This window comes from Necator americanus, chromosome X, assembly GCF_031761385.1.
Source record: "Necator americanus strain Aroian chromosome X, whole genome shotgun sequence".
NCBI lineage: Eukaryota > Metazoa > Nematoda > Chromadorea > Rhabditida > Ancylostomatidae > Necator > Necator americanus.
In genome coordinates this window covers 9357924-9382015 of record NC_087376.1, presented here as the reverse complement: position 1 = coordinate 9382015, position 24092 = coordinate 9357924, and the positions used below count along the sequence as shown (strand labels likewise).

The window sequence follows — 24092 nt, the reverse complement described above, 5'->3', positions numbered from 1 at the left end:
GCTCCCTTCAGGCGGTTGACCTTTCAGGTTATGGGCTTTGGCGGTGTGCTGGACGACATCACCTTTTTGCAATGTATGGGAAGCTTTCGCCATATAACAGTGCAGGTTATATAGCTCGTACGTTCCCAATGCGTACACTCGAACGCCTGATTGCGTTTAGTTAAAGCAAGGCCACCACGTGCAGGTAGCAGTCAGAATCGTATACGCGGCCCCTTTTTTGTCTTCGCAAATATCATGGGATATTCTTAGGAATGAAGCGCATGTAGCGCAGTCGGTAAGAGATTCCGCTGTAACGGTACGATCGATCGATGGTTCGAAACCGCCCTTCTGCACCCAAGTCTTTCATCGCTCTGGGCTCGATAAATTGGTGCCAGGCTTGTGTGGGACGATAGAAACACTGACTTGATGTCGACTAGGCCCTCCAAATCATTGTAAATGCCAGTTACGCGTCCATAAATTCCATACGATTCTGAATTGGATGCGTTGGCGCATCACAAGCGGATTGATTAACGCCAAACACTTTATCCTCTTTCCGCTTCTGAGAAATGTTTGGAGATCGAAAATACTGGTAGAAGAATATATTTGCAATAAGATCGTGGATATTCAACGAGACATCACACGTGCTCACTCGAGCTACATCCTTCAAAATTGAGTTCCCCACAAAATCGATGTTTTAGTCAAAAAAAAAAAAAAAAAAAAACTTCAGTTGTGCAACAGTTCACACAAATCTCCTATAGGACTGTTATTTTTGTAAAGTTGTCGAGAGAATCACTGTACATACTACGTCGACATAGCCTAATGTGACATCTCTTCTAATTGCAACTCAACAGAAATTCCCAGAAATTCTACGGGATCAAGAACAGTGATTATGTTTTACCTTTAGACCGACGATTAATGCACTAACCACAAACAGTATATGCTAATCACAGCTGTTTATTATTCGTTTGCTAAACAATATATGCGGGTCAAGTCAAATTTGTTGTATATTCGATTTATTCTTATATAAACAACTTTGACAAAGAAATGTTAATTTCAATTTAGCTAGCCCGCACTGCCATGACTTTGCTGAACCTTAAATACCGAAACGAAGAGATGATTTTTGTAGTAGGACAAAATACAAGTATTTCCCAACAATTACCTTTCTTGAAAATTTAACTCCTGATTATCTCAAGATTTTCCCTAAGCATATTCTAGTATCACACAGCTGATATCGAAAGTGGCCATGTTTGTACCCAAGAAACTTGAAAAGGTACTATTCGGAAATTTTTAACATATTAAAGTTAAAATCGGCCTTTCGTATGCTCCCGACGAATAAAGGAATATTTGTTCCAAAACGTATTTACGTTAGCGTAACCTCAGGTCTTTGGTCCGGAACCTTCGGTATACTCAAGAAAAAAGGAAACTCCTTATGTAATGGCAACAATATCCGAAATTCAACGAATCAGCAACGTTCTACCATGGGCTATTCCACACAGGTAAAAATGAAAAAGAAAAAACTTAACATCTTTCCATTCGTAGTATAATGCTGTCTAGCACAATGAACGATGTATTCATCAATGGATACTTCATTGCTAAAGGAACAGAAATAATGCCTCAGTACGGTTGTGTCCTGAACGATCCGAATCTATTTCCAAATCCTGATCAGTTCCTTCCAGAAAGGTAGGTCATCAAAACATTAGAAATTGAAAAAAGGCCGAAGGCCTTAAGAATACTTTTAGATTCCTCGATTCACATGGCGCATATCGGCCACGAATGGAATTTAGACCGTTTGGAATGGGTGCTAGAGTTTGTTTGGGAGAATTTCTAGCAAAATGTGAACTCTATCTTATTTTCACGACCTTACTACAAAAATTTACATTTACCGCAATAGGTAAGGCAAAATTCTTAGTACATGCACGAAAATAATCGCAGAAAATGAAACAAAGCAAGAAGTTTTCAGTTATACCTTATTCAGATCCGGTGCTTATTAAGACTGCGTTAGTACTTAATCGAACTATAATTTCCCATTATTAAGAAAAATTTTAGGAAGAAGACATGCATTGCCTTCTACTTTAGATATGTATAGAGAAAGATGCTGAAGTAAATAGTTATTTAGCACTGCTGAATGGTGGTTGTAGTTGCTGCAAATTTAGAAGAGCAAGATAAACGCAGTTCAACACACTACACCACTAGTACATAATCAACTGATCATTAAAGATTTCCATTTTAGAAGGAGTACAGCTCCCAAGCCTTACGAGAAGCGAAGGGATGACCGCTGTTCCAAAAAACTATATGGTTTGTGTCCACTCTAGAGAAAAACGAAGCCAAACATGAACGTTAATGGAATTCCACTTAATGAGTCTTTTTCTACAAAAATGGAATAAGATGACTTCAGTACTACGTCCTCACCATTACACTCTTGAAAATGAAAACCTCATCTCATCAATTATTGCTTATAATGCAAATATCTTGCAATAAATTTATTTCATTACATTCCATTAATCAAAACTTCAACACATGATGACTATAGGGTAGAGGTTCTGGCTCGATATCGCCCGGGACCATTTAGGCCCATCCTCGCTCCCTCCCCCGGGAGTCCACTTATGGGTGACAGAATCATCTAGGAAGATGAGCACTTCCTACGTACATTCTTTGAACCCCGCAAGTTGTTGCATGCATCGCAAACGTGTTCATAAATATTTACGATTCTGAAGTCGGACGTTTTCGACGTACAAATCAAAGGGATTGCTCAACGACAGGCAATTTATCCTTTATCCTTTCACATACACTATGCAAAATATACAAATACTCATATGAAACCATATGAAAAAAAAACCAGAGTTACTTCGAATGAAACACACACCAAGATGATATTACCAGGAATTTAATTCATTGGAAAAAAACACCACATCGAGGAAAGTGTACCCTAGAAAAGAGAAGTCTTCGCACTCTGAAATGACGATGTGGACTATTTCTTCTTCAAAAAAGGCGGAATTGAATATATCCTCGTCATACGATTTGTATTCGAAAGCACAAATCAACCAATTGATGTAAGATATAAGCTATAGATCACAGATGGCCCACCTTGAGCTTCTACGTACCCTAATGTCGAATGTGAATTGTTAGTAAGAAGAACCTTGTAATAAATTTTAACATCAATAGGTCAAAGTGAAAATATGAAAAGCTCCTCACACAATTAATTATTTGTACGACAGTATTCCGACGGGCAAGAAAAATTAACACAAAAAAAGAAAACTTCATAACATCTCATTAAAGCTCTCTCCTTTTTTCGTCCTGTTCGATTACGCACTCCTTGATTGTTAGTAGAAGGGGTTTTTTCTTGTTGCGATCCTGAAAAATCGGCGAGAGATTCAAGCAATTTTCTCCAACACTGATAGTTCTAGGACGAATCTCATATTCCGCTTTATTTTACAACTTTTGCACGAAACTTGCATAATTGAATGTGCCAAACTTCAAAAATCACTTCTGAAACTTTATTGGAGAACGCCCATTGGTTCCTAGCCATTTTTTTCCCGAGATACAGTAGAAACTCACCTACTTGCGCCTCTCGCATATACATATTTTACATATGGCAGCCAACTTTCACTACTGTATTAACATTGACGTATTCGGACTACTGAATCTTCTCTTAATCTTTCTAGGTGTTAAGTGGCGCGCACATCGTACCAGAGGAACTTCGAGTGAGTGAATTAGAGAGTATGCTAAAATTTGTGAGACAACATTTGAACGAGAAGACGGAGCAACATGCACACCGGTGCCGTAGCAAGTGATGATGAGGAGCGAAGCAAGGTGAAAGGGCGGTGAACATTGCCTTAGAAATGACTGGGTTTTTCCTTTAATATCCTACAGAAGTGGACGGAAGTTGGCTGCAAGGAGTAAACGATGACACTAACTATGGGTATGCATGGTCCGTAGACAATGTCTTCCAGCAGTGATTTCATAAACCTCTTGCGGTTTGCAGCGAACTATTCCACTAAGGGGTAACGGAATGCGCCCAATATTTGATTGTGGATATCGGTATGGCAAATAGCGTCGTTAGGCAATTATCGACATTATTTATGCTGATCTACTTTTGCTATCTGAACAGATAACGAAACAGTAAATGTTTCCCACACCGATAACAACCGATAACAATTGATGCCAAGAAACCTTCGTACTTTCTAAGCTGATCTACAGACTTGTAAGACACTCCGTAGATAGACTCTTTTTGGCTTGATTTTTAGACATTTCGGAAACAATTGCTACCTTATATTACGTGTATATCTGATTGAAAAACAAAGTTGCCAGCGCTGGTAATAATATAATATAAAAGATTTTGTTTGAACAAGTTACTAAGGCCACAAATACAACTTTTTACTTGATACCGCCATATTGTACCCAATACTGTAAGTAATGTCCTTCAAAATCCGGATAAACTTTGCGCACCTAAGTTGTGGTGTTACTACAAACAGCCTGCGTGATGACTCCATGAGCCCAGCGATACGGCAATGGCGCTGATAAACATGCCAGGATTCTTTTTCTCCAGTTCTTTTTTGTAGGTTTTCTTCTTTCTTCGTGCAATCGTGCATAATTATAATTCTTCATAATCGCAGTTGTAGCAAAATACTATAATCAGAGTAGCGAAACGATAAAAGGTCTTTAGTGAAGCGATGTAGTCTTATCGCGGATCTCCCTCACTAGAGGATCACAGTGGGTAGGCTACCCAGGTGGCGAATAGGGACTATCCGCGGCCCGAAAGTGATATTGCACCTGCTCTAAGACGCAGATGGTTTCAAGGGATGCACTCCCTGCCTTTTTTATGCCTTGGAAGTGTAAAGAAGGCAGTTTGGAGTCATCTACAGCAGATAACCTTCACTTGAGCATCTGAGAGGAAGCTACTTATTCCCCACAAAACCCGTGGGAATAGAAGGCTGCAACCTGCCCCTAGGTTTTGGAATTAAATACACGACACATCAATAGGAGAGTCTCTTGACTCCGGTGGAATGTCTAGAACGGCAGCGCCAGGAAGGGTTTGCAGGAGTCATCTAGGTTGTGGAGACGAAAAACGACAATGGTGATTATATACGCATAGAATGCACGTATGCTTGCATATTTCGCTAGTTGTATAACAACTTCACGACTAGATTTTCTCCATTTTACAATAACGTCTCAATCGAGGGAAAAGACATGTTCGACAAGATCTCACCCAAAGTGTTCTAAATGTTCAAAGTGTTCAGTATCGTTCTCGATAAGTAGATATAGATAATAATGTCAAGAATCATTCAACTTGAACGAGCGCTGACCGAATACTATGAAACTCATAACAAGACCTGTCTCCAGCTAAATATCCGAGTGTTCTAGCCATGTATGTCTAGGTCGGGAAATTCACATGATGAATGAGCTCACCTCCGAGCTACTCAGAAAGAAACGAGCAGCTTGAGCAGCACTCAAGAGCATCAAAGATGCAGTGAAGAAGACCAAGAACATCCGGCTTTGTCCTCGCCTATTCAACACCACCGTTCCTCTTGCTTTGACCTGGCATTCCGCAAGAAGGATAAAAATGCAGTCAGCGCCACAAAACGCTCGACTGAAAGTGAAAGGGGATTCGAAGTTCAATACTACGAAACGATGAAAGAGCTACTGCCGCAAAAGTCAAAAAAAAGTGAAATTAAGTGGACCGGATAGGTTATGGGTTTCAATGACAATCAGTGGAGCAGAGCTGTAAGTGACCGAATATCACGCGATATCAAACACGCTGCAGGAGCCGACCCTATTGTCGGAGCTCTTCAGGAAGCGCTTCAAAAGAAGATATGATGCTCTTCGAGTTCCTCGCGAAAAGAAAAGCCATTCGACAACTTTTGCGCGCGATCGGAACAAATGGAAGTAGTACCGGTGTCCCTCGAGCAAATCGACGAACAACGAAAGCACAGGCAAGTGATGGCGGGTGATGCAATCTTATTTATACGCTATTGCACGAAAAAAGAGAAGAGCTATCAAAAAGAACAAGAGATGAAGAGCTCCACGGCTCTTATCACCTCCATCCGCCTATTCATCGACCAATGGAGGGGGCTAATGCCCGACTTCATCGAAGACGTAGCGCGTCGCGCCAGCAAAACACGTTCAATGCTGACTGCGCGATATGTGACTCGAATACATAGACTGACTCCCAATATTAATATCAGTTCTATAGATAATTTGCAAGTTTCTTTTCTTCGGCGATAAACTTGCTGCAAAATTCAACGCAAAAATTGTACACATTCAGTAATCTTCCAATGAAGTGTTAAAATAGAAACGATTTTTGTACTAGTGAGAAGTGTAGTTAACATGAAATAACCATTAGGCATAGAGTCTTGCGAAACTCTGATAGACAAAGTGCTACTGTAGTATGGCCTCAAATTAATCCTTCATGATGGGAAATTTATGTTATTTTTGTGATATGCATGTGATATACTGGCAGATATCGCAGATCGAAGAGAAAAAAAAACGGAACGAAAAATGCTCCGGTATAAATGAAAAAAGGCGAGAAACACGCAATTTAGTGAGAAAACTCGACAAAACAAAGCTGCAGAAGCGTAACTTACAATAACGAAAAACAATACTACCAAATATTTAGATAAAAATTAACCCACGTGAATTTGAATACGTGAATCGCAGACTTTAATGAACAAGTTCACATTATTTTCTTTCGCTTCTTCGTCGAGTGCGAATGCAGCTAGATGAGACACTATTTCATCTTCCACTTGTGCAGAAATACCTTTCACTGTTACCTATATATAAAAGGTAGGAAAAAGTAATTTTTAAAATAGCGGCGCTAATTGAAAGTAGGATAACTATATCTACTGAAGAGTTGTTACATCATTTGCCATTAAACTCATACAACGAAATAAACAGCACCTGAACGTCACTTGTAATTGAGTTTGCAGGTGCAATCACAGAAAATAGCACCTGAACAACAGATAACCTTCGAAAAAAAGCATGAGAATTACCACCATGTCGTTACCTCTGGATCTTTAACTCGAACATTTTCCACATTGTTACTTTTTCTTCGAAGACCATCGTAAGCTTCCATCCTCGCCACATCAAGTTTTTGAGACACCAAAACACTACAAAACATGTAATCCTAACCTCTACATTAAGGAAACGAAAGAAACAGATACAATGATTTCCACCAACTTGTTCGCTTTTCCTAATACAAGTGTATCTTTATTATGTACATTAATCATCGTTATTACAGTCACCAGGTCAACAGTAAGGATGTTCCCCTAAAAAGGACTCGTTTCCGACAACTTGAAAATAAAAATTCTATTCCCAAAAAGACTTTTCTTACGTGTTTCGCCATCAGAACTTTGTATATTCGATCGCTAATTATAGCCTCATCGACAGTTGAAGCGTCTTCAGCCAAATCTAAAGGATACTATACTATTGTGTTGTTTGTTGAATTATACTATTTTTAATCTTGACGAAGCTCTCTTGAAAGTCTATTGAGGATGCAGAAGTCGAGATATGAGGGAATAACGTAAACATTACCAGCCAGATCAAAATCGTCTTCTTCTGGTACCACGTCTATCTCAAAATTTGACTCGTCTTCAGTAGAGGTAGCAACTGAGGTAGAATCGTCAACAAAGGAGCACGCATCTAAACATAAAACGTTTAAACAATATCAATTATGGAATTCTATATATTTTATTGCCACTTTACAAATGCGTACATTTGTCACCACTGTTTAAAAAAAGAAGCCACTGAAAATTTCTGGAATCATCTGCAAAGAAGAACGAGAGAGAAGGATTTCATGAAGAAATCGTAAAACGTTCCTCATTCTTCTCAACTTTCACTATTTTCTTTTACTGAGAGAAGAATATGCCTTATTGAAGAAAAACAAAAATAGAGAATAAAATCTCAAACCATTTTTCTTTAACTTTGAATGAAGTGAAGATTTCATGTCCTCATTTAAACGAAATCGAAAAAGATGAAATAGTTAAGAAATCAAATGAAACATCACCATAATCCAGCAAAGGTTTGAATTCTGGGAACGATTCAACCCTTCTGGTAGTGGTCGCCTTAGGTAGATCACCTGGAACTGGCGCAGGAGTGCTTCGTGGAGTATTGTTACGACTCGGTTCGGGTGGAGCTGAAATAATTCGAGTGTTGAAGCAAAGAAAAAGAAAAAAGTCATGGTTTTATCAATGTGATTCATATATACTACACGCTGTAAAATGTATCAGTGAAACAATACACTGCAAAATTTCTCAAGAAGTAATCATTCAGTTTAATGTTACAAGCGACCGGTCTAATATCCTACTCATTATAATATTTATTTCTACTTTGATGATGTTATTGTACACTTTTACAAAGCTAAAAATAAACCCCGGAAAACCAATCACTGACAAAATAGTATTTATCGACATGTTGTCGACAATACTGACCAATTTGTAAAAGAAATCTTCCAATGAGATTTGGGAGAAACTAGTGCCGACAACAATTGTTTCCCCGCTTGAAAGACAGAATTATTACCAAGCGATGATCGTAGAAAAAAAAAGACGATATTAAAACAGAGGGCAAACATCTTGCATAAACTCAATGACTTCTCAACCGATCCATTAATTCAAAAAGGTCGTTACGAGAAAAAGCCAGAAATTAGAACGATCTGTCTTGAGTGGAACCAGATCATTGAGTGAGGCATTCTTAAAGCATTTCCAAATGGAAGCAATGCAAAGAGGATATTAAAAAAAGTCGCGCTCTTCTAAGATTGAATGCAGTCCAGAAACTCCTTAAACGTGTAAAACAGAGCATTAATGCACGAATTAGTAGTTACAGATAATCGGAAGATGAAAGATGACTAGTATCATCAATTCATTAAAACCAGGAACACCGAAGGCTTGGTTTTCTCCAGAGGTATGAGATTCAATACTTCGAATATGAGAAGGAAAAACTAGCAGGGAAGTTCTACTGGAGTAAATCTATTTAAGCAGCTAACTGGTAAAAGAAACCTCACGTTACAATGTTACGTTACACGTTTTGTGAAGCTATAATAGTTTGCGAGATTATTCAACAGTAGGCCTGTATGGGCGCTGTGATACCGGCCTTTTTTTTTTAGACAGAACTCAGGAAAAAAAATATACGAATAACGAATGTAATCACATAAATACCATTAGTCATTGCTACAGAAGTAAAAAAAACTACAGGTACTGACAACCCTTAAGAAATGAGTCTCCATCAAATTGATTCGTTACCTCCAAATAACATCTCCAACTAAAACGTGATAGAAGCATTCATTCAAATAAACAATCTTCCCAAATAGAAACAAGTTTTGCGAACAAATAGATCTAGTTTCCAGCTAGTCACGCTTTACTCATCACCATTCACGGATACCGGTCGAGCGCATTAAATAAGAAATCCGTGAATGTTGAATAGTTACTATTCGGGGAGGAGTTTACCCCAATTCCGAATAGGAGCACTTCAATTTCTAAAGAAGAGAAGATATCAACGATGAAGGAGAAAGAAGGAGAAGGTAGGTCAATTATAACTTCTGATGCAGCTACAGGAGCTACAGGAATAACTCCATGACAACTTTCTCCACTAGCAAAACAGGAAAACGTTAAGAAGAACCTATAGTATTTATATTTTTCGCCTTTCCCTAATTTTCAAAAATACAGCTATAAACGATACCGAAAAGTCACCTACAGCACTGAATCAAGGATACAGTACAAAAAGTACCACAGTAGAAGGAAGTGGTCCCTCGTAAAATTAAAAGCACATAAATATGCTCCAGAGTAGTTTTACATAGAAAATCTTCAGCTACAGTTTATTTCTCATTTCTCATACTTTGGACCCAGCGATTTTAATAGGCTTACACTAAAATTAAAAAACTTATGAAAATTACTAACTGCAACTGATAACCAAGTAAAGATAGGGAAAGTAATTTCGTATGACAAGTCGAAAGTTTTATCATTCATGCCATATTTCATAAATGCTAGGACAACGGTAACGGATACTAGGACAGGTGTAACGCATCGTTGCTACCGTGCGGTGAGTAGCAACTACTTCCTAGTACTACCAAATAATGCCTTCCTCTGAATTGGTATACCTCAAATATGGTCAAAGAGTTTAAAAATATAAAAAGAAAGTTCAAAAAGTACAGTGACTAATTTCACGACATAACAAGGAGTATTTCGTATGTGACTAGTCAGGATTTCAAATGGCGATTATGTCGCGACGCGGAGGGAGTGCAGAAATCGCTCGTGACCTGGTTCATAGCCACTCGCCCCCAGTCCACTAGACCACTCGTTCAGCCATCATGCGCCTTTCGATACTCATCCTCAGCTGTTCGTTCATACTAGTCAGCTCATGTCCGCAGTCAGTGATGAATTTGTGCAAGTGCGAGGACTTGCACAACGGCGTATCACTCGACTGTTCACATTCGAATGGAGCCGAAGCTGTACAGCTACTACGAGACAATCAAGCACTACTTGGTCTTATACAAAGCCTAACTATGCATTACGCTAATTTACGTTCTATTCCACCTAGATTTCTAGCTGGTCTTTATATTAAACGACTAGATCTCTCCTACAATCAGATGGTAGAAGTTCATCCAGAAGCATTCTCTGGAATGAGTCCTGTTGTGCAAGAACTAATTCTTACTCACAACAACTTAACGAAGGTACAAGTTTATATGAAAATTACTCTGAATTCCACTCCATTCGGTTTTTTCAAGATACCAGTCAATGCTATGGCAACTCTCAGCACAATTCTTCGCGTGGATCTTTCAAATAACTCAATAGCTAACATCTCAGATCGCGACACAATCCCCTCTCTACCGAAGGTCAGTGCTATAATCGTTCCATGAGCGCCCAATCCCGCATTAATAACGTATCAGGATAAGCAAAATGCAGATGTATATCTTTTTAAAAAATGCGTTTCAGTTATACGACATAAATCTTGGTACGAATAAGATCTACTCTATTCATTCCGCAGCATTTCGAAATGTCAGGGATTCTATCCAAATAATAAACCTTGGACATAACTGCCTTAACTCAGTCCCTTCGTCATGTAAGTTATCTTGAATTCTTTGAAGTTCTGATAAGATCCAATGACATATTGAAGAGTAGCAGCGGTGCGCAGAAACAGGTAAACACCCATGACCTGGAATAAACGGCTGAAAATACCGATTCCGTGTAACTTATAACAACGCGGTCCACGCAATCACGTATTCACAATACGTAGCAGTAACTTATAATTTCTTTTTCAGCAATACGAGGACTTAAACAACTACAAGCTTTACATATGCAGAAGAACAACATAACAGCCTTGGAAGCTCTCAATTTTCTCAACCTTCCCGTGTTGAATCTACTTAATCTGGCTGGCAATAAGATCTCGGACGTCAACAGACAGGCGTTCTTGAATGTACCACAACTTAAGTACCTGTACTTGACAAATAATAGGATCTCAAAGCTTACTCCTCATCAGTTCGTTTCATTTGATCAAATCGAAATGATCGATCTGACAGGAAACGAAATTACTGATATACCCAGCGAATGTATGTCACAGTTGCCTCAGCTCAGACAATTATTCCTTGGTGGGAATAGGATCAAAACGATTGGCAGAAATGCTTTTGCCAACAGTTCTATTGTTATTCTAAGTCTGGTCAACAATCAGCTAAAAGAAATTACTGAGGGAATGCTGGATGGAATGCCAAATTTACAAAGTGTCGTCTTCAAAAATAACAAGGTGCGGATTTTCTTTTTTCAAAAGATTGATGTCATTCAAGTTCATGTTAGATTCAGAGGTTCTTTTTCTTCTGAACTAATCACTGCATAAAAAAGAGAACAAATGGCTGTATGATATTGTATTTAATTATAGGGTTTCTGAAACCCTTCATAGCAGATTTGACCACTCAAACGCTATGGACAGCGATTTTTTTTTCATTTTACGATACTACAGGCCAATGTCCACAGTTGTTCCTTAAATTCGTTGAAGACATGTTGGATCGTAGTAATTCAACGTGACTAAATCTGATGGTATTTGTGGAATCGAATCATTCCAAAGCCCATCAAAAGCGGATGACGAAAATCAATAAACATTTAAGATTTGCGCATGAAAATAGCAACTTTTGAAATGTGGGGCGACTGAAAACGTCCGCGTATCCTCTTAATTCGGTCTATTTTAAAGGCTTTGGGGGCTGTGAGCAGAGCAGCACTTTCGACATTGTGACCATGTTGAAGAAGTGGTGACATATTTAGATGTAAGATAACCCAATAAACCCAAGGGGCGGGTGTAGTGTAGCGGTTAGAGGTTCCGCTTCCTGCACGATCGATCGGAGGTTCGAATGCGCCCTAGTGCTCACCAAGCCTTTCATCCCTCCTGGGTCGATAAATTAATACCAGACTTGTCTGGGAGGATAAAAGCACTGATATGACACATCGGCTAGCCACTGCAAGTCACTGTATAGGCCAGATACACGTTCGCAAACCTCAAACAATTCTGAATTGAAGTGAACGTGGGGCGCATCCCAAGCGGATTGATTAACGCCAGGAACTCTATCCTTTATCCTTAAGATAACCCAAAAAGTGCAAAAACGTGATCAGACATAAACCGTTTCTGAACTAACGATTTTGGAACTAAAAAATAAGCAGGAATTTTTAAAAGTAAAATACAATAGGTTTTTCTTTGCTCTGATTAGTGTTTAAAGTTTTTAAACTAACGATGCAAATATCGAAACGTTTCGAAGAACTATGGAACATTTTCTATGATTTCCAGGATATTCTTTCGCATAATAGAAGCAGAGTTTTTTTGTTAGAATTAAAACTTCGTCTTTTCATTGGAAATGCGCATACTGGGACAATTTATTTCAGCTTTCTTGTTAGAGAAGCAGAATTATAGGATTTGTTAAATAGTATTAATTTATCTGTTGAGTAGTTTCTAAAAATGCAAGAAGATAAAAAAAACTCGAATGGTGGTAGTTTTCCAACTTCATAATTCTTAGTGATCAAAATATTTGGAGGATATTTCTAGAATTATCATATGCACACGGTTTAGGGGGAAAAGAATGTAACGAAGTGCACATTGACTTATTTCCATTGTCCAGTTCCAGATCAGCTCCATACACCACAATGCATTTTACGACGCACCATCTATGGTGATGATTGACTTAAGTGATAACGAATTATTCGACCTGCTTCCGTCAACATTCCTCGCTCAGCTCAATCTGCAAATGATCGACTTACGTAACAACAAAATCATCCGAACACCGTATGCAGCGTTTAATCGCCGAATTGGTACAGTATTTCTACAAGGTATGAGAATTTATTTATTTTCTTATCAGTTATAAAATTATTCTGTCTACCACTGTTAATTATAATTTAGAAAACCCTCTGGTATGCACGGAAAAGATTCATATGCTCCAGGATGGAGTCGCAGTATTTATTGCAACCAGTGAGGATTTGATTTGTGGTGGAAAGACAACGACAACATCAACAACAGCAGCACCTTTCATGGTATAGGCATTCTTACGATTTGAAACAATCAGCCTATCAAATCTTTTTTTTTTCTGAAGTATAATCCTCATCTCAACAAATATAACTTTGTAAGATTTGAAGACGTTTGAACCAATGTGAACCCTCGTACTTTTCTAAACGTGTCTGCAATCAAGTTAGCTTAGAAAAATTATGAGTTTTTTTATGATGTTTCAGTTAAAAGTACTTTTCAGCCCAGATACAAAAAAGTTTACGCTCATCGTAAAGTAGTAAATAAACAAATTACTGAAAGATAGAAATTTTGCATAAGTTCTGTCAAATAGCTATCCTCCAATCAATTTTATTGTATTTTATGGTAGCACAGATAAGAAATCCATCACGCAATGACCAACAATCGACCTTGACCTGGTAGCTTACGCGTGCCGTGAGACCGTAATTTCGTTGCGATATTTGGCACACAGATTGTTTTTCACTTTGATAGGAAAATCCACCTTCGGCTTTTACAAGATTTAGCAGAATCTCATTCTCTACCTTGGCACAAACAGCATCAGAACTTTTGTACGTAGATGGATGATTCATTCCACACCATTTCGAAATTCATTAAAACTATGGACAAAGGTGGAATTTCGTTTTTGGAACGAATAATAATAATTAAAATTCAAAAGAAAATTTTTTTTGAAAGTTATTTTCCGACTTTCACAGGTATCAATCAATTTACAAATGAATATGTGAAGAACCCAGAGAAATGGCATGGTAAATCTTTCTGTAGCGATGCGCGACTATAGTCATTCGAATAAGTTTCGAGTGGTGGTTTCAGCCGATGCAAAGATTCCTTTGCAAAGAAGAATGGAAGCTTTAGGCATTGGAATTCAGCAACAATGATGACAGATACCGTATACGACCAATAAAAAAGGAGCACATTTTAGATGCACAAATTGTCACCACGTCGGCCGAGTGCAAATGAAATACGGAAACCTTCGGGAGCATTCCAGCATGCTGGCTTAATCCAAGAACAAGAAGATGAAGAAGTCTGTTTAACAAGGTGTTACAAATAACAAAATATTGCACCAATTTAATTTAGGAACCAGTTCCTATCCGTCCAATTTCTTCAAATGAATCCCCAACCCAGTTCAAACCGAAGGAAATTCACAGGTAACTGATTCGTACAGAAATAGGGGAAGAAGACGAAGATTAATTGTTCTAATCGTTTTAGGAGTGGTGGACTTCATCAATCGGATATTTCGCGTATTACGCTTCCTAAGGAACTTGACCACGATTTTAAGGAAAAACTAGGAAGTACTGAAATTGAAGAGCTTGCTACAACTGAGAATAATGAATCTGATTTGAAACAGGCTACAGCGGTGAAATCAATTATATTACAACTACTTGCTGGAAATAGTAAATGATTTTTCGACTGTTTAAGGAACAGAACACATCGGTAGAGGCAACTACATTAGGTCGAAGGGTGTACACAGATATTGCGGACAACCCCAACCTTATCCATCCCTTCCCAGTGCCGTTTCTTAAAAAACCGGTCACTGTTCATAAGGTAAGACAGAATTAGTATACGTTTAATTAAAAAAAAGAGGAATTAATATATTTAAGGCTGCACGAGTAAACCCATCAACACAAACTAATGTTCCATCGACTGAAGTGCATACTTTGCCACCATCAATAGTGATAGCAGCTAGAAGGTAACGATGATGTTTACAAATTATTCACACCATCTATTAAAAATACAATATTAATTTGTATTATTTAGGCCGAGTTCCACGGAAACCGAACAAAATGTTGTTGACGATGGTGAACGTTTCGAACAATTCGCTTTACGTTCTCACACTACTGTTCAAAGCAAGCAGGTAAAATTACAAAAATTGAACAACAGAAGAATTGTTTCACGCGGAAAATAGTTGTTTCTGTTTTTTAAAGACACACTGGAAAAAGCAACCAAGGGAAGAATAGAAAGAGTTATTTTTTTAGCTTAAAAGCTCAGTTTACTCTTGGAAAAAGCTACCATCTTAAAATACATATAGTCACTGCAAACTCTCAAGAACAAAGATATATGTTCAATTACAGCGATGGAATAGAAGATTCAGCACGTTCTCAAATAAAATTTACCTTCCTTTTCAAAAAGAATCTTTGCGAACATTTAAAAATGATAATCCCAATGATAATCAATGACAGATTCTAATATAATTTTTTATTGACTATAACTAATATCTGGATTTGTCAATAGCTCGCAGAAATTGTAGCAAAAAATACATCTTAATTACCATAATCCTATAGAGGAAAAAAACTATAATGAGTAAACAAAGACTAGATATCTTTTTAAAAAAAGCAATCCACTACTTCTTAATTACCAAAATAGGAGATCCTTTTAATTAACATATTGTCCATCATAATTGGAAAGAAATATCCCTCAGTTACACGGATTCGTTGGTCAAAATATGATCTAATGGCTAAAGATCAGCGAAGATTTTTGAAGAAAAAAATACAAAACTGCGTATGCTGTTCACAGACACTTTTGTCATAATATCAAGACACCAATGTTTCTTCTGTTTAACGTTTCTTTCAAAAAAGAAAATGTCCCTGCTTGAAATTTCTCAAAAGTAACATCAGAATAGCAGAAGCGCCAATTTCCTACAAGGTTTCAGATTTTTTTTCCATATATCGCCTCCTTTTTGAGTCAAGGCTCACACAGAACAAGTGAAGCTTTGAGTGAATACGAACCTTATCTATTGCGATGCATATGTAGTTGGTAAAATCGCATTAAGACCTCTTTTTTATTTTAGAAAATCCAAGTGTAGTCTTATAACACACATTTCTGATCACTGATTTGATTTAATTTTTTCAGCTTCCATAAAAGAATGCAACAGTATATACAAGAAATAAGAAGCGTTTTTCTTAACTTGACTATTTTTTTTCTTTTAACTTTATTTCTTCATTTTTATACTTCGTTTCCTCATGGTATATCCTAGCATCATTTTTTTTTCACTGACCTTTATTTGTACCAAATATTGTGAGATATTAAACAGTAATGACCGTATTGCTACAGGACGATGAAACAACTTTTATATTACATGTATGCATGTTTAGCGTCTAAGGAGACTGCAAAAGCGAACCGAAACGATAAAATTTGATAGCTAACTAGATTCACAATTAATCAGCTTTTTTTTTTGCGAGAAATAGTTGCATCCTCATCTTCTGTATTCGTTGAAAACGAAATGCGTGTAACGATCGCCGCAGCGCGCACATTTCTATTCATTAGCAAAATATTCCATCGCTAAGATATAATCGGCCACCTAGCATGAGTGGTCTTGAAAGAAGTAAAGATTAAAAAAAAAAATAGAAAATACGAGATACGAGTGAAATAAATGAAAGAACTACAGTGCTATGTTGAATGCAGATTATCACGAAACTGACGATGGTGGGGTCTCTGTAGGCAAATTTATAGCTCGGAGTGTAGATTACGAAAATGAGTGCGATCACACTCAATTCCTTTTAATCGTCTTAAACGATGGCGTGAGAAAATCCATCTGTTCTTACGAGCTGCGTGAGAACGCGTCATCTCTGTGGACGTGCCGCATCCACGAGCGAGCGGTCGAAAGCCAAAGAGGGCAGCAATCTATCCAATTGAAAACAATAAATGTGACTCCAAACTCCGTTCCTACGCCAGGAACGCCGTTTTTCAGGATGATTAGAGGGAATTGAGCGAGCCAAGCTCAAACTCGTAATCTACATCCCGAACTCTATTTTTGCTCGCAGAGACCCCAATATAGTCGGTTTTGTGATACGCTGCATTTACCTTGAAGTCTCTGTCAATAGATTCTTTCGAAGTAGATTTCAGAAACGAAAAAGCCCCAATTTGTAATTTCGTTGTAAAAAAAAAGAAGCACGTCTATCTCTAGGATGTTTCGGAAGCGCCACTTCCAACAAGTACTCGGCTCGCTTCTCCAACTTTTATAATCGTTGTGTGCTTGACTGTGGTTGCAGTTGTGATGGTTTCTGTCGTAGTTGGACTGTGTACAGTACGCTACAGGTAAATTCTTACAGCTATTGAAAATTCCGTAGAAAATCAGATACTCGAGTTCTAGACAAATAGGACGATTCACTTCTACATATTCCGAAAGTAGCGCGGCACGCACAAATGCGTATGTCTCAGCTCAAGCGGCTCAAATGAATGTCATTTATGGTACAATGGAACGCGATCGGTAACTATTTTTTGTAAATAAGAGAACCTAAGAAGAACATTAATGGAGAAACCAAGAAAATAATAACAATGATATCCATCCTCGCGATTTCAGCAATATGTGCCTGTCAAGGCCAGACGATGTTCAACCTTGGCTCTATAATCCTGGACATAATTACTGTAATTATTACAAATGAACAACGGCTATTTTAGAGAGGTACTTCCAGGTTTAGGATCTGATGGCTCATCTCAGAACATTCCAAAAATGTTACGGTTCTATTGATGTAAGAAGAATAAAGTATTATTAGTATTCTGAACAACACAGAAATTCAAAAACCAAACATTGCATATATGGTACTGTAAAGGCCAAAAAAGGAGAGAACTGGTGGTGTAAAACCGGCTAGAAAAGCAAATGTGTGTCTCGAATAAAGAAAACGGTAAAGATATTCAACAGATGAAAATCCATTAAAAACACGAATGTCAAGTGGGTAATGTAATTAAGAGGTCATATTCAACATTGATGGATAACGATGGATCGTAGCTAATGTAATTAAATGATAGAAACTACCTTTGCAGTTAAAATAAAGATATCTTAAGAGGAAACCACTAATTATGTGATTTCTGAAAATTCGCTGCCTCTGAGCTACAAGAGTAATTCTGTAAACTGCATGTAATATAACTCCCATTTCTCTAAAATAAGGTACTGGAGCAGCCAATCTTGACCACTCTTGAAACCCAGCCGCACTATGAGATTTCAATAGATCACTTCAATTCTGCACAATTTTTGTTGTTGATCACTTTGACCAATGTAGCGAACACTAACTACTTCGACAAGCCAAATTTGCACGTAAAACTGCACTTTCATTCGCTTTGATATGTTCCATGTGTGTACTGTTATCGACTTTTGGAACCCTGTTATCAGCGTTTTCGGCAAGATTCCCCCCCCCCCCCTTATGCCGAAATCGGCTGTGATTGTGATTTTCACGAGGATGCTGGTATGGTTTGCACAACAGAGTTCCAAAAGTGGGTGTAGCTCAAAATTTTAACGTAGTAGATACACTTCCGCTGCTGCTGATCACGTATTGCGAAATATAAGGTAGAGGCGGGAGAAAAGCGAATAAATGCAGATTAAGGAGACAGTGCAATTCTTAACAGCGAGAACGCGTTAGAAACGTAACAAACAGTCAAAATGAGGAAGAACTTTCTTTAACACTTCAAGAAGACATTTCCAAGCTTGATAGCGAGCAGAATGTAAATGGAAAAAACCTCGAGCGTTGTTTTGAAAATATAATAACACCACCAGGACACAGCCTGAACGGCCTTCTAGATTAAATAGGTCCCCTACTGATACATCGCATATACATCGCATACACATAAGTAAGATAAGTGAGGAAGAAGATGATAATCTTTTCTGGAGTGTGCCAAAGCGTTGCACTTCGAAATCGTAGAGATCAATGAGAGGGATGCGGTGCACATAATGAGTTGCGGTCTCAATTTATATATGAGGTCAGTAGTCCTGTCCTCTCAGTTAAATCAGTCTCCCAACGTCAGAAGATTGAAGGGTTTGGTTGATTTCAGAAGATCTCAACCATACTACCACCGCGTACTACACTCTGCTACTCGTAAAGATGATGATATCACAGACATATCACAGATATCTAGAACTGGATAAGAATTTAAAAGTAACCATAGTAACTACAAGATCTTAAGCGACTTCGTTTCTCGATTATGCAATTTCTAGTAATATTGTAAAGGAGTGTCGTACAAAATCTCATACAAAATAAAACGATTACCATACTAAGGAGCCAGGAAAATGTATCTAAAACCCAAAAAGATGGGCTAGATCTTGAAGACTGTTTTGGAAATACAGAAAAATGGAGACAAGAAAAAAAAAGTTGCATTCTCTTACGAAAAAAAAGGAGAAAGTTTAGCATGATTATTCATTATTATTAACAAAACTGAAATTTTTGACAATTACAACAATTCATTTTGTTTATGTGTATAATTGTATGGATTCAATTCAATTCAGTAAAGAAAAGAAAAGAAAAGTACAAAATACGAGTGAAATAAATGAAAGAACTACAGTGCTATGTTGAATGCAGATTATCACGAAACTGACGATGGTGGGGTCTCTGTAGGCAAATATATAGCTCGGAGTGTAGATTACGAAAATAAGTGCGATCACACTCAATTCCTTTTAGTCGTCTTAAACGATGGCGTGAGAAAATCCATCTGTTCTTACGAGCTGCGTGAGAACGCGTCATCTCTGTGGACGTGCCGCATCCACGAGCGAGCGGTCGAAAGCCAAAGAGGGCAGCAATCTATCCAATTGAAAACAATAAATGTGACTCCAAACTCCGTTCCTACGCCAGGAACGCCGTTTTTCAGGATGATTAGAGGGAATTGAGCGAGCCAAGCTCAAACTCGTAATCTACATTCCGAACTCTATTTTTGCTCGCAGAGACCCCAATATAGTCGGTTTTGTAACAAAACATTAATGGAGAAACTAAAAAAATAATAACAATAATATCCATCCTCGCGGGTTCAGGAATATGTGCCTGTCAAGGCCAGACGATGTTCAACAAAGCAAATGTGAAATTCGGTAGCTGACAGAAGCGAAGAAACAATAAGTAGTAGAAGAAGCAAATTTGTTGAAATGTTGTTGAAATTTTGGTATTAAAATACTTCCATTTTTATTCTACTCTATATTTTTCTAAAATCTATGGGATATTTCTAAATACTGATTAAAGCATATAGTACCACCAAAAAGAAGAGCCTCAGGTGCATAAGTCGAATTAGAGAAGAACGACGAAAAAAGCCAAAAAAAACCCAACATTCTGTTCCTACAATATGACAGTGGGACGACGCAGGTTTGACACCCCGCTCAGTCAAATTTTTGCAAAAAAAAATTAGAAACTTGAAACCACCCCTGAAAGATGAAGAATTTAATTATACGCAATCTTCACCAGTTTAAAAGTGGATTTAATGAAGTTTAATGACTAAAAAAGCTCAAATTCTAGGCACATTGTCAAGTCTAGAAGATCGCGAATAACTTCGTCATAAGAGGGCCAGAAGAAAAATTTTAGGTAGTTTTTCAAAAAAGAAGGTTTGCACTTAAACGAAGTCATATCACTGCTTTTTCCACCTCCTAGCCTTTTTGCAATTTTGATGAGATGTGAAAAATGGCATTTTTCCCATCTTTGCCTCATCGAAAATTTAGAAACATTGCGAGGCCCTGGAAACCGATTGATGTAGCGTCTGATAGAGAAACTCCTCGGCGAAAACATACTGGAAGACGATTCGCTTCTTATGGTTATTGAATTTTATCCAAGATCACACACTTTTCAGCGCAAGCAAAAATTGGGATTTTGGAATGTTTTCCCATTCCTACCAAAATGTTCTGTCAAAATCCCAAAACGATTAAGAGGTGGAAAAAGCAGCGATGTGACTTCGTTTAAGTGCAAATCTTCTTTCCTGAAAGACTACCTAAAGTTTTTCTTTTGGTCCTCTTATAACGAAGTTATTCGCGATCTTCCAGACATAACCATGTGTCTAGAAGTTGAGTTTTTTTAGCCATTAAACTTCATTAAATCCACTTTTAAACTGGTAAAGATTGCGTATAATTAAAATCTTCATCTTTCAGGAGTGGTTCAAGTTTCTAAGTCCTTTGCAAAAATTTGACTCAGCGGGGTGTCGAACCTGAGGCGTCCCGTTGTTACATTGTCGACTCGTCGTACATTTTCAAAAAAAAATATTGGGCTTCCATACTGTCCTGAAAATAAATATGATATTTTGTTCTTATGCAGTCATTAAATATTATTTATTGTTTTGTATTGTTATTATTGTTTATTTTAGAATTCATCTAATTATTTAATGCTACGAAATATTTTGTCTTGGTTATCATGTTATCCTCCATTCACTACTGCTCACCGCACACGCCCTTACGACCCCCTTCCCTTGCAACCCCCTGCCTTTACGACCACTCAATGGGAAAATCCCATCACACGTTTGGCCCTAGATCAAGAGCATAAAAATTGAAGAGAAGAAAAGTGTTCCCGTAGAATCTCAAGATGTGGCTGGTTTCCAGAAATGATCAATAGTGGCTGCTCCGAAACCTTCCTAGCGAGTTGAGAAATGGAGATTACTACAGACGGTTTGACAACTTACTCTCGACACTCAGAAGAATCGAATTTCTGAAAATCGAATGTTGAATTTGCTCCTAGGATATTCCAATTTCCGCTGCAAAGGTGGATGCTACTTGCGTCAACTACTGTACATCGCTACACATTAATGACCTCTCAACTACATCACCCACTTCACCTTCGTCTTCCTAAAGCGTTTTCATCGGTGAATTAATTTACGCAGCTTTTTTTTTAAATCTGCTGACAAGTAAGAAAAGTGGGTATCTTATCGACTACTACCTAATTATTTTCTTCACCACACCGAACAATGCGAATCATTTGATCCAGACACTTGACCGTGCATACAAGGAACCTAATTGTTCTCTAATCTTTTTGAGAACTTCAAGCTCGATAAATGCGGTAAAACACGGGTTTTACCGAGCTGAAACAGTGCAAGAGTTCCAACTCGAACATAAATTTAATTATGTAGATTGTGGAAAGAAATCAAGAGGATAGAAACAAACAGACGACGGGTAAAGAACATGCTCGACCTGCGACATAGCAGTAATTTGGGTCAAGTGAGCCGAGAGAGGAAAAATGTGAAACATTCCTTTAGAATGAAACATCTCCTGTAGCTGTCTGTTTCTTCTAAATCTCTTATGCTTGATCCCTTGGCACTTTTTTCCAGGTTTTCAGTTCCATTTCCACAACGAAAAATTGCATATCTTATCAGTTTCATATCCCTTAGAAGTTGAAACGCAAATATGCTAGTCTTTCTAATCCACAAGAACTTAATGTTAGAATGATGGTTATAGAACCAAGAGCAAAAATAACACCATATTTACAAACCATTTCCCTTTTTTCTAACCATTCTCGTATATTTAGAAACGCTCTTTGCAATTAAAATTGAACCAACTAAGGAATAAAAATAAGAGATAGGCAAAAAGGATTTCCCTCGAAAATTTGTCTTTCAACGCAAAAATGAATCAGCAAGGCGGCACAAACACTGTGAATGACTGTTCCGAATTTTTAAATGAACGTTTGAAAGAAGTTGCACTAAACAATTGGGAGTGAATGCACGAACTGAATTGATTTCATTTCTTCAGAAATTACCTGTAATTATCTCTGTAAAGATCTCTGCGGCCTTGCTCCATCAAGGATTAGTGGAGAGTGCGCTACCTTCTTGAAATTAGAGACTTATTTTTGGCTAGCCGGTAGACTCTTTTTTTAATCTCGTCTTTGAGAATCAATCAATAATTGCCGCTAAACCATTTCTTGTTCTTTTAGAAAATGAGAGCAACTCGCCTTATTAGACTTTCGCACCAACGAACAACTAAAATACAGTAGCAACTGACAATGGATAAGCTAATTAACATAAGTTTACGTATGTGATGTTATTCGTCGCATTAAAATTTGTATCCAGACATTGTGATTAACTTTTGAAGAAGGGGAGATAAATTAAAAAGGGTCAAATAGGCCTGCAGCACCTACTTGAAGCAACCTATCAACAAAAGACAAGGAAACTGAAAATCTGAACAGATCTGAGATTGTTCCGCATACTATTTTTTTCGTATAAACATCCAATGATGTACTTACTGGTACCGTGCACATGTGAAGCTACTTTCCTTCATCATTCTAGATCTGTACCCAGTAGTTGCAATCCAAAATTCCGTTCTCTCTATAACTCCCAACAAAGCTCAGTATTCCCGCCATGTTATTTTCACTATTCTGAATCATGCAAACTTCCTATCAGACTTGAAACTTCTAGATGGGAGTGGTTTACTGAACAATTAAGGCTTCCTGACAAATCGAGGGTCAATTCTTTTTTGAATATTTTTTTTCTTCTTCAGAAGTCTCCGGAAGTTTCCGTAAATTTGGGCAGATATCAAAAAAGTTTGCATGTAGGGAAATACCAATTCAAATAAAAACAAATCCTCTGAAAGAGACACTATGTGTTCGGAGTTAGAAAAGCGCTCGAGAAAAAACCTGACCGTCCTGAGTGAGAGAGACGAGAATTAGAAATAATTGATGTTGATTGAACTTTCACTATCGCAGATTTACGTGAGACTTATAGAGTTTAATGTTTTCAAACATTAAACTCTATAAGTCAACAGGACATAACCTCGGTAACTAACTCCTGCATGGTCGACTTATACTGAAAGCAATGGTTCTGTGAAAAGAAAGGTGAAAGGAGATGAAACGCTACAAATAATGCCTCAAGCATAATTATTGAATGAACAAATTAAATGGTAATTAGATATTGGCATTATTAATTATTAGTGGACTTATTCCATTATTAACACTAATTTCAAGCTAGTTAAGTCAATAACAGCA

At 37.7% G+C, this 24092-nt stretch overlaps 3 protein-coding genes across 6 annotated transcripts; 2 read left to right on the top strand and 1 right to left on the bottom strand.

The window, feature by feature from the left end:
• Window positions 1-30: 30 nt before the first annotated feature.
• On the top strand, window positions 31-2251 carry RB195_021990 (uncharacterized protein; the record flags this gene model as incomplete). 2 transcript variants are annotated; one of them, XM_064208963.1, is made up of 5 exons in its annotated part: window positions 31-105; window positions 1360-1475; window positions 1534-1659; window positions 1719-1870; window positions 1955-2013. In XM_064208963.1, 5 exons carry the CDS (start codon window positions 31-33, stop codon window positions 2011-2013), a joined length of 528 nt encoding a protein of 175 aa, XP_064064845.1. The 2 variants fall into 2 exon arrangements, with proteins under 2 accessions (XP_064064845.1, XP_064064844.1); XM_064208964.1 differs by lacking the exons at window positions 31-105; window positions 1955-2013 and adding an exon at window positions 2210-2251 and having other exon boundaries at window positions 1414-1475; window positions 1719-1785.
• Window positions 2252-3249: 998 nt separating this feature from the next.
• On the bottom strand, window positions 3250-9222 carry RB195_021989 (uncharacterized protein; the record flags this gene model as incomplete). Of its 2 annotated transcripts, none has more annotated exons than XM_064208961.1 (9): window positions 3250-3330; window positions 6609-6746; window positions 6874-6924; window positions 6980-7082; window positions 7153-7241; window positions 7307-7383; window positions 7507-7614; window positions 7979-8107; window positions 9210-9222. In XM_064208961.1, 9 exons carry the CDS (start codon window positions 9220-9222, stop codon window positions 3250-3252), a joined length of 789 nt encoding a protein of 262 aa, XP_064064842.1. The 2 variants fall into 2 exon arrangements, with proteins under 2 accessions (XP_064064842.1, XP_064064843.1); XM_064208962.1 differs by lacking the exon at window positions 9210-9222 and adding an exon at window positions 9126-9135.
• Window positions 9223-10273: 1051 nt separating this feature from the next.
• Window positions 10274-17834, top strand: RB195_021988 (uncharacterized protein; the record flags this gene model as incomplete). Of its 2 annotated transcripts, none has more annotated exons than XM_064208959.1 (15): window positions 10274-10636; window positions 10691-10798; window positions 10899-11025; window positions 11225-11703; window positions 13067-13268; window positions 13339-13469; window positions 14375-14476; window positions 14530-14600; window positions 14662-14809; window positions 14872-14997; window positions 15054-15142; window positions 15211-15307; window positions 17357-17487; window positions 17543-17659; window positions 17753-17834. In XM_064208959.1, the coding sequence occupies 15 exons, from the start codon at window positions 10274-10276 to the stop codon at window positions 17832-17834; spliced, it is 2373 nt and encodes a 790-aa protein (XP_064064840.1). The 2 variants fall into 2 exon arrangements, with proteins under 2 accessions (XP_064064840.1, XP_064064841.1); XM_064208960.1 differs by having other exon boundaries at window positions 10340-10636.
• Window positions 17835-24092: the final 6258 nt, after the last annotated feature.